Raw genomic sequence first — 11,243 nt, forward strand, 5'->3', positions numbered from 1 at the left:
AAAAAATATTTTAGTATTTGGCACAATAATAAAAAAGGTAAAAAATAATGAAAGTGAAGAAAAAAACAGGCAGGGCAGCAGTATAAATAATAGAAGTTTGATGATTTATATGCAGAACCAACAACTACACTTGTTTTCTATATATTCTTGTGTGATCATGAATTCCTCCATTTATATTCTTGTCTTTGTCCAGCTTTGGTTGTTCAGCTTACCATGCAGAGAGAGTGTGTGCATCCCAAGTGAGCGTGAGACACTTTTGAAGTTTAAGAATAATCTCAATGATTCTTCAAATAGGCTTTGGTCTTGGAATCATAATCATACCAACTGTTGCCACTGGTATGGAGTCCTCTGCCACAACGTCACTTCCCATCTTCTTCAGCTTCACCTCAACACTTCACCTTCTGCTTTCTATGATGGCAACTTTCACTTCGATTGGGAAGCTTACCAGAGATGGAGCTTTGGTGGAGAGATAAGTCCTTGTTTGGCTGATTTAAAGCATTTGAATCACTTGAACTTGAGCGGCAATTATTTCCTTGGAGCAGGTATGTCAATTCCTTCTTTCCTTGGGACAATGACTTCCTTGACTCACCTCGACCTCTCTCTTACTGGATTCTATGGGAAGATTCCTCCTCAGATTGGGAATCTCTCCAATTTGGTCTATCTTGACCTCGGAAATTATTTTTCCGAACCTCTGTTTGCTGAAAATGTAGAATGGGTATCAAGTATGTGGAAGCTTGAATATCTTTATTTGAGTTATGCAAACCTATCCAAAGCATTTCATTGGCTACACACTCTCCAATCTCTTCCTTCTTTGACCCACCTATCTTTGTCAGGATGCACACTCCCTCACTATAATGAACCATCCTTGCTCAACTTCTCATCTCTGCAAACTCTCCATCTTTCCTTCACTAGTTATTCCCCTGCCATTTCTTTTGTCCCCAAGTGGATATTCAAATTGAAGAAACTTGTTTCTCTTCAATTATGGAGTAATAAATTCCAAGGTTCGATTCCTTGTGGTATCCGAAACCTCACACTTCTTCAAAATCTTGACTTGTCTGGAAATTCATTCTCATCTTCTATACCTGATTGCTTATACGGTCTTCATCGTCTCAAGTCTTTGGAAATTCATTCCAGCAACTTGCATGGGACTATTTCTGATGCCCTGGGAAATTTGACTTCTCTTGTTGAACTTGATTTGTCATACAATCAACTTGAAGGAACCATTCCAACTTCTTTGGGAAATTTGACTTCTCTTGTTGCACTTTATTTGAAATATAATCAACTTGAAGGAACAATTCCGACTTTTTTGGGAAATCTCCGCAACTCAAGGGAGATAGATTTAACAATTCTCAATCTCTCTATTAATAAATTCAGTGGAAATCCATTTGAAAGTCTTGGATCACTCTCTAAATTGTCATCTCTTTGGATTGATGGCAATAATTTTCAAGGAGTTGTCAAGGAAGATGATCTTGCAAATCTTACAAGCTTGACGGATTTTGGTGCATCGGGAAACAATTTCACTTTAAAAGTGGGTCCCAATTGGATTCCTAATTTTCAACTTACCTATTTGGAAGTGACATCATGGCAGTTAGGTCCCAGCTTTCCATTGTGGATTCAGTCACAAAACCAACTTCAATATGTTGGACTATCTAACACGGGGATTTTAGATTCTATTCCCACTTGGTTCTGGGAAGCACATTCTCAGGTTTTGTATTTAAACCTCTCTCATAATCATATCCATGGTGAGCTTGTGACTACAATAAAAAATCCAATATCTATCCAAACTGTTGATCTAAGCACAAATCACTTATGTGGTAAATTACCCTATCTTTCAAATGATGTGTATGACTTAGACCTTTCAACCAATTCATTCTCTGAATCCATGCAAGATTTTTTATGTAACAATCAGGACAAGCCAATGCAATTAGAATTTCTCAATCTTGCATCAAATAATCTGTCAGGAGAAATACCTGATTGTTGGATTAATTGGCCATTTCTAGTGGAAGTGAATTTACAAAGCAACCATTTTGTTGGGAACTTCCCCCCATCCATGGGTTCCTTGGCTGAGCTGCAGTCATTAGAAATTCGTAACAACTTGCTCTCGGGAATATTTCCTACCAGTTTGAAGAAGACTAGCCAATTGATATCCTTGGATCTAGGAGAAAATAATCTTTCAGGATGTATTCCAACATGGGTTGGAGAAAAGCTCTCAAATATGAAAATCCTCCGCCTTCGATCAAACAGTTTTTCCGGTCACATTCCAAATGAAATATGTCAGATGAGTCTTCTTCAGGTTTTAGACCTTGCAAAAAATAGTTTGTCTGGCAATATACCCAGCTGTTTCCGTAACTTGAGTGCCATGACACTAGTGAACCGGAGTACATATCCCCTTATCTATTCTCAAGCACCAAATGATACACGATACTTTTCGGTATCAGGTATAGTTAGTGTGCTACTATGGCTAAAAGGAAGAGGAGATGAGTATGGAAACATTCTGGGTTTGGTAACAAGTATTGATCTGTCAAGTAACAAATTATTAGGAGAAATTCCTAGAGAAATCACAGATCTAAATGGATTGAACTTTTTGAACTTGTCCCACAACCAATTGATTGGTCCTATTCCAGAAGGTATTGGTAATATGGGATCGTTACAAACCATTGATTTTTCGAGGAATCAAATTTCTGGTGAAATTCCTCCAACCATTTCTAATTTGAGCTTTCTGAGCATGCTAGACGTGTCTTATAATCATTTGAAGGGAAAAATTCCAACAGGAACACAATTGCAAACCTTTGATGCCTCCAGCTTTATTGGCAACAATCTATGTGGTCCACCACTGCCCATAAACTGCAGCTCCAATGGGAAAACTCATAGTTATGAAGGAAGTCATGGGCATGGAGTGAATTGGTTTTTTGTTAGTGCGACAATTGGATTTGTTGTGGGACTTTGGATAGTGATTGCTCCTTTGCTGATTTGTAGATCATGGCGGCATGCCTATTTTCATTTCCTTGATCATGTGTGGTTCAAACTTCAATCTTTTTACTCGTATAGTATCACTGTTTAGTGTTGCTTACAACCAATGTTGTATCATTGTATTGCCAGGTTGTTCAATTTGCATTGTAGTTATTGCTATCTTCTTTCTTTCTTTTTTTTTTTTTTAAATTTGATGTTTTGGGATGTACATATTTGCATATTGAGCATATTTGTAGTTAAGATCAACTAGTTGTTCAATTCTGTGTATCACATTCTTGTTTCCAAAAATGGGGGACTAGTGGTTCAAGAAAACGTGGTTTAATAGGAAAAAAACTTATATTTAATTTTAGTCGCTAACCATTGAAGTGAATAATTAGTTCTTTCGTGTTAATTAAAGTCGTGACTCGTGGCTGCATACAAGACTTGACTCTCCAAGCCGGCCAGGCCAAGAACTTTGATGAGATATCCATAGATAACCAATGATGCTTGAGAACCAACAAAATTGTTGGAGTAATATTCTAAATTACCCTAACTATAAAAAGAGCAAATAATAGGTGTAACTTTTTAAGTATTATTCGTTTTGCTTTTTCAAGTTTTACTTTATATAATAATAAAAGTCAACTTTTAAAATTAATTATCAAATTGAAATGTTAACTTTACTTAAAAATTAACACAAAAAATACTAAAGAATTTATCTTTATAAAACAATTTTTTTGAAGAGTCAAAATGAATTAATATTCAAGTGTTCCAGGATCAGTATTAATTACAACCAAAACTAACGGAATATGAAACCTGAAACAGAAAAGTGATAACAAAATGGCAGGAAGTATCTTGGCTAATTTTTTTTTTGATAAATATATAAATTTTTGGAATTCATTTTTGTAAAAATTTAATAAATTTTTTATCTTTACAAAATTAAAATGCATTATTATTATTTGGTGTAAATGTAGATTCACATAAATTAAAATTATGAATTTTTATATTGATTATACATATATATAATGAATGTAAATATATTATTTTTAAATCAGTTATACATATAACTAAATATGTAATAAATAATTTGGAATGTTTAAATCTTACTTCAAGAAAAAAAAATATATTTTAATTTTATGAGAACGAAAAATATCTTAAAATTTTATCTAGATAACTTTTCAATATTTTAATATTTATAAGATTAAAAATATATTTTAACCTTATAAAAATTGATAGTAATCATAATTTTAAAAAATTAACGTATTATACAAAATGTTGAGCTAAAGATCAATTAAGGGTATTTTTGAATGGTCATGGCCCAAGCATTCTTTGACATGGTCACTGCCCATGAAAGCTACCGATATCGCATCAACATTTACTCACTTCTTCCATTAAAAGGAACTGGAGGCTGAAAGTCGTAATCTTCATTTTTATACTTTTTAGATTATACAAAGTTGGAAATATTAAAACATTATGTGGTGGGCGAATTAGTGAACAAAAATTATAAGATCTGCACAGCTTATTCTAATTTAATTCTAATTAAGAAATTAATTATTTTCCATTTTACTCCCTTTATGACAAATTTAATTTTTACTTATAAGCCGGTCTCTGATAAACCTTGTACCATATTTTAAAGCAAACCGTAACACATCATAAAACTTAGTGATCTAGTTTTAGATGTCTTTGTGTGTGTGCGATGTATTGTTAATATTTATAGCATCCTTCCTCATAAAATTTAGGGATATAAAATAATTTGATTTGCCTTTTATGTGTGTGTGCGTGATGTAATGTTAATGTTTACGACCAAGCTAAAAGTACAACAAAAATAATTTTTATCTGAAGGTTTTCTTGTAATAAATATAATGGCCGGGTGAAATTAGCCATAATCAAATTCTAATTTTTTTATTTCCTTTTTATATACAGTGCCATATATAACAGGAAACTGAATTTGTCCGTTTTCACACTAGACTAACAGCGCCAAGAATGAGAATGAACATAATTTTCAGCAACTTTGATCTGTAGACTCTAGGTTAGTATTAAAAACATAAAACAAAATATTATTGTAAACATAAAGATGAAAATTATTGAGTCTAACCTTTTTTATGAAAAGAGGAGAGTATAAGGGAGGAAAGGAAGAACCAATAGAAAAATCAATTTTTGATTCAAAACGTCCTTAATTGCCCCTGTAGCTCAATGGTACGTAGAGACTTCAGTCTTGCAAACTGAAGGTCTGTAGTTGCACACTATGGGGGCATCCAATATTATTAATTTTTTTTTTCACTTGATTATGAAAAATGAATAAAGTACGAACTGATTAGATATTTTTTTCCAACTTATTTTCAGAGCATAGTAAATAATCAAATTCTAATTTTTTTATTTCCTTTTTATATACAGTGCCATATATAACAGGAAACTGAATTTGTCCGTTTTCACACTAGACTAACAGCGCCAAGAATGAGAATGAACATAATTTTCAGCAACTTTGATCTGTAGACTCTAGGTTAGTATTAAAAACATAAAACAAAATATTATTGTAAACAACAACAACAACAACGCCTTATCCCACTAGGTGGGATCGGCTACATGGATCAACTTCCGCCATAATGTTCTATCAAGTACCATACTTCTATCCAAATCATTAAGTTCGAGATCCTTTTTTATCACCTCTCTTATAGTCTTTTTGGGTCTTCCTCTGCCTCGAATTGTTTGTCTACTCTCCATCTGGTCTACTCTCCTCACTACAGAGTCTACCGGTCTTCTCTCTACATGCCCAAACCACCTAAGTCTATTTTCCACCATCTTCTCTACAATAGGCGCTACTTCAACCCTCTCTCTAATAGCTTCGTTTCTAATTTTATCCTGTCGAGTCTTACCACACATCTACCGCAACATTCTCATCTCCACTACACCTACTTTATTCTCATGTTGACTCTTGACCGCCCAACATTCTGTTCCGTACATAAAGATGAAAATTATTGACTCTAACCTTTTTTATGAAAAGAGGAGAGTATAAGGGAGGAAAGGAAGAACCAATAGAAAAATCAATTTTTGATTCAAAACGTCCTTAATTGCCCCTGTAGCTCAATGGTACGTAGAGACTTCAGTCTTGCAAACTGAAGGTCTGTAGTTGCACACTATGGGGGCATCCAATATTATTAATTTTTTTTTCACTTGATTATGAAAAATGAATAAAGTACGAACTGATTAGATATTTTTTTCCAACTTATTTTCAGAGCATAGTAAATAATTTTTTTTTAGAATGTAAGTTGATAAAATTATATATGATAGAAATATGACACTCTTACAACAATTCATATAATTCAGTCAACGTCAATTTATTTATCTATTTCTAACCATCATATCATTTATTATACTTTATTTGTAACCAAAGATCTGGTTTAAATAATAGTTAAAATTTGAAGACTAATTAAGTTAAATTTAATTACCTTTGATATAAACTACTCAAAGTTTTAAAAAAATTCTTAATATTTTCTTAAAATAAAACTTTCATTTGATTTAAGCAATTCTATACGGTAAACTAAAAGAAAAAAGTTTCCTATTTTAGTATTTGGCACAAGAATAAATTATATTTCTTTGTAGATTGTTTAAGTTATCGTATGAATTTATTTTTGAGAATATTATATTGAACGTGAGTATTTTATGATTGTTTAAATTTGGCACTTGCAATTATTTAAAAAGTAAAATGGAAATAAAAATTATGTTTCTTCTCTTATTTAAGTTGATAAATTGTAAAAAATACAAAATATGATACTGATTTTTTTGAGAAAAAAAGTTAATATTCTTTTTCACACTTTTTTTATATAACTAATTAATTTTTATATGATAAAAAAAATAATATTCAGGTTCGAATACAATTAGAAATATATAATACAACAACCTTTCCAATTGATGACAATTAAATCTAATCTTTTTCTCATATATAAGAGAATATTATTTTGTGAATTGAAAAATTGATCAAAATTAAATAGGTAGCTTGGAATGAAATAATCCTTTTTTTATAGATTTTTTAACCGAAATAGTCTTTAAAATACACCCTTTTCCTATAATTGATTTATTCATCAATTATATTTTTATTTTTCTTGCTTGACTTAACTCGCAACATTTATTGTCAATGAGAGGGAACTTGATAGAAAGGTAATGCAGTGACCTATGATTAAAGTTGAAGAAGTCAGACCATAACATGGCTGGACTTTGTGGAGTGTTCAAAGGTTCAAGATGAACAAATGGAAAACCTTGAGATGGACTTGATGGTGTGGGCTATGGTTTAGAAGACAATTTTCTTTTACATTATTTTTAGTTTGAATATTGAAAATTTGATAATTTAATATTAATTATAGGTTGGGATATGATGAAATAGAAGACTTAATTTTTTTTAAAAAAAAAATGTTGGACTTTTGTACGTAACAAAAGTTTGAAGTTTAATGATACCAAATTTTCATTTAATCAGTTCTATAGGGTAAATTAAAATAAAATAATTCTTATTTATTTTTGAAAAAAAAACTATACCAAAAAGAATGTTTCTTATTTTAGTATTCAGCACAAGAATAAATCATATTTTAAAAAAAAATATTTTAGTATTTGACACAATAATAAAAAAGGTAAAAAATAATGAAAGTGAAGAAAAAAAAAACAGGCAGGTTAGCAGTATAAATAATAGAAGTTTGATGATTTATATGCAGAAGCAAGAAGTAGACTTGTTTTGTATATATTCTTGTGTTGCATGACACATCATGAATTCCTCCATTATTTATATTCTTGTCTTTGTCCAGCTTTGGTTGTTTAGGTTACCATGCAGAGAGAGTGTGTGCATCCCAAGTGAGCGTGAGACACTTTTGAAGTTTAAGAATAATCTGAATGATCCTTCAAATAGGCTTTGGTCTTGGAATCATAATCATACCAACTGTTGCCACTGGTATGGAGTCCTCTGCCACAACGTCACTTCCCATCTTCTTCAGCTTCACCTCAACTCTTCACCTTCTACTGCTTTCTATCGTTACTATGATGGCTACGATTGGGAAGGTTATAGGGGATTCCAGTTTGGTGGAGAGATAAGTCCTTGTTTGGCTGATTTAAAGCATTTGAATTACTTGGACTTGAGCGCCAATGATTTTGAAGGTATGGCAATTCCTTCTTTCCTTGGGACAATGACTTCCTTGACTCACCTCGACCTCTCGTATACTGGATTCATCTGGAAGATTCCATTTCAGATTGGGAATCTCTCCAATTTGGTCTATCTTGACCTTGGAAGTGATTTTTTGGAGCCTCTGTTTGCTGAAAATTTAGAATGGGTATCAAGTATGTGGAAGCTTGAATATCTTCATTTGAGAAATGCAAACCTATCCAAAGCATTTCATTGGCTACACACTCTCCAATCTCTTCCTTCTTTGACCCACCTATATTTGTCATACTGTACGCTCCCTCACTATAATGAACCATCCTTGCTCAACTTCTCATCTCTGCAAACTCTCCATCTTTCCGCTACTATTTATTCCCCTGCCATTTCTTTTGTCCCCAAGTGGATATTCAAATTGAAGAAACTTGTTTCTCTTCAATTTAGGGGTAATGAATTCCCAGGTCCGATTCTTGGTGGTATTCGAAACCTCGCACTTCTTCAAAATCTTGACTTGTTTAAAAATTCATTCTCATCTTCTATACCCGATTGCTTATACGGTCTTCATCATCTCAAGTTCCTGAACCTAATGGCCAGCAACTTGCATGGGACTATTTCTGATGCCCTGGGAAATTTGACTTCTCTTGTTAGACTTGATTTGTCATATAATCAACTTCAAGGAACCATTCCAACTTCTTTGGGTAATCTATGCAACTTAAGGGACATTAATTTCTCAAATCTCAAACTTAACCAACAGGTTAATGAACTTTTAGAAATTCTAGCTCCTTGTATTTCCCATGGACTCACAAATCTTGCAGTTGAGAGTTCATGACTTTCAGGCAATCTGACAGATCATATTGGGGCATTTAAAAATATTGACATGCTACATTTTTACGACAACTCAATTGGTGGTGCTCTTCCTAGATCATTTGGAAAACTTTCATCATTAAGATATCTTGATTTGTCCACTAACAAATTCAGTGGAAATCCATTTCAAAGTCTTGGATCACTAAATTGTCATTTCTTCTTATTGATGGCAATAATTTTCAAGGAGTTGTCAACGAAGATGATCTTGCAAATCTTACAAGCTTGAGGGGAATTGATGCATCAGGAAACAATTTCACTTTAAAAGTGGGTCCCAATTGGCTTCCTAATTTTCAGCTTTCCTATTTGGATGTGAGATCATGGAAGTTAGGTCCCAGTTTTCCATCGTGGATTCTGTCACAAAACAAACTTCTATATTTAGACATGTCTAACACAGGGATTATTGATTCTATTCCCACACAGATGTGGGAAGCACTTTCTCAGGATTTGTATTTAAACCTCTCTCATAATCATATCCATGGTGAGATTGGGACTACATTAAAGAATCCAATATCTATCGACAATACTGATCTAAGCTCAAATCACTTGTGTGGTAAATTACCCTATCTTTCAAGTGATGTGTGTCGGTTAGATCTTTCAAGCAATTCATTCTCTGAATCCATGCATGACTTTTTATGTAACAATCAGGACAAGCCAATGCGATTAGAATTTCTGAATCTTGCATCGAATAATTTGTCAGGAGAGATACCTGATTGCTGGATGAATTGGACATTTCTTGTGGATGTAAATTTACAAAGCAACCATTTTGTTGGGAACTTACCCCAATCCATGGGTTCCTTGGCAGAGCTGCAGGCTTTACAAATTAGTAACAACACACTCTCAGGAATATATCCAACCAGTTTGAAGAAGAATAACCAATGGATATCCTTGGACCTTGGGGAAAATTATCTTTCAGGAACTATTCCATCATGGGTTGGAGAAAAGCTCTTAAATGTGAAAATCCTCCGGCTTCGATCAAACAGTTTTGCCGGCCACATTCCAAATGAAATATGTCAGATGAGTCTTCTTCAGGTTTTAGACCTTGCACAAAACAATTTGTCTGGCAATATTCTGAGCTGTTTCAGTAACTTGAGTGCCATGACACTAAAGAACCAAAGTACAGGTCCTCGTATCTATTCTCTAGCACCTTTTAGTTCAAGTTATACTTCCAGATATAGTATAGTTAATTAGTGTGCTACTATGGCTGAAAGGAAGAGGAGATGAGTACAAAAACTTTCTGGGTTTGGTAACAAACATTGATCTGTCAAGTAACAGGTTATTAGGGGAAATACCAAGAGAAATCACAGATCTAAGTGGATTGAATTTTTTAAACTTGTCCCACAACCAATTGATTGGTCCTATTCCAGAAGGTATTGGTAATATGGGATCGTTACAGTGTATTGATTTTTCGAGGAATCAACTTTCTGGTGAAATCCCTCCAACCATTTCACATTTGAGCTTTCTAAGCATGCTGGACTTGTCTTATAATCATTTGAAAGGAAAAATTCCAACAGGAACTCAATTGCAAACCTTTGAAGCCTTCAACTTTATTGGCAACAATCTATGTGGTCCACCACTGCCCATAAATTGCAGCTCCAATGGGAAAACTCACAGTTATGAAGGAAGTGATGAGCATGAAGTCAATTGGTTTTTTGTCGGTGCAACAATTGGATTTGTTGTGGGATTCTGGATGGTGATTGCTCCTTTGCTGATTTGTAGATCATGGCGGTATGCCTATTTTCATCTGCTTGATCATGTGTGGTTCAAACTTCAATCTTTTTACTCATGTAGTATCAGAGTTTAGTGTTGCTTAGAATACACCGATGTTCTATCATTGTATTGGCAGGTTGTGATCAATTTGTAGTCATTGCTATCTTCTTTTTTCAGATTTTAGAGCCTTATGTAAATTCTGTTTTGGGACGTAAAGATTTTCATATTGAGCATAATATCGCAGATGAATTCTTGTTAATTTTGTAATTTAGATCAACTAGATGTAATTCTATGATAAAAACATTTGCTAAATCCCGTAGATTAAAATTCAAATAGTTAGTAAGTACTGTTGGTTAAAACCAAGTTTTGAAATCACATGTTAGGTAAGTTGCTTAAGTTAATATTGAATGAGTTTTTTGAAACTTTAAGAAAAGTAACTTTAAAATAAATGTTTTTTATATAAGTGTTTTTTTAAGAAATAGATAAGATTCGTTTCTTAAAAAAAGTAAAAATAATTTAGACAAACATACCAAAAAAAAGTTACTTATTTTATTAAAATAATTAACCATTTATTTCAATAAATAAGTTTAAA

At 32.9% G+C, this 11,243-nt stretch overlaps 2 protein-coding genes across 2 annotated transcripts; both read left to right on the plus strand.

The window, feature by feature from the left end:
• On the plus strand, nt 1-3,314 carry LOC121173748 (receptor-like protein EIX1). The gene has a single exon (XM_041010597.1). It carries the CDS (start codon nt 101-103, stop codon nt 3,059-3,061), a length of 2,961 nt encoding a protein of 986 aa, XP_040866531.1. The 5' UTR covers nt 1-100; the 3' UTR covers nt 3,062-3,314.
• Nucleotides 3,315-7,697: 4,383 nt separating this feature from the next.
• Nucleotides 7,698-10,794, plus strand: LOC100815309 (receptor-like protein EIX1). The gene is made up of 4 exons (XM_006600019.4): nt 7,698-8,778; nt 9,129-10,064; nt 10,153-10,669; nt 10,788-10,794. The coding sequence occupies exons 1-4, from the start codon at nt 7,698-7,700 to the stop codon at nt 10,792-10,794; spliced, it is 2,541 nt and encodes an 846-aa protein (XP_006600082.4).
• The last annotated feature ends 449 nt before the right edge of the window (nt 10,795-11,243 follow it).

The sequence above is a fragment of the Glycine max genome, chromosome 16, assembly GCF_000004515.6.
Source record: "Glycine max cultivar Williams 82 chromosome 16, Glycine_max_v4.0, whole genome shotgun sequence".
Classification (NCBI taxonomy): domain Eukaryota; kingdom Viridiplantae; phylum Streptophyta; class Magnoliopsida; order Fabales; family Fabaceae; genus Glycine; species Glycine max.

Bases quoted from the DNA above. Each gene is read 5' to 3' on its own strand.
- LOC100815309 (XM_006600019.4), top strand. From the start codon at position 7,698: ATGAATTCCTCCATTATTTATATTCTTGTCTTTGTCCAGCTTTGGTTG. The intron at 8,779-9,128 runs GTAATCTATGCA...ATAATTTTCAAG, and splicing joins AACCATTCCAACTTCTTTGG to GAGTTGTCAACGAAGATGAT. The intron at 10,065-10,152 runs GTCCTCGTATCT...TATGGCTGAAAG, and splicing joins ACTAAAGAACCAAAGTACAG to GAAGAGGAGATGAGTACAAA.
- LOC121173748 (XM_041010597.1), top strand. From the start codon at position 101: ATGATTTATATGCAGAACCAACAACTACACTTGTTTTCTATATATTCT.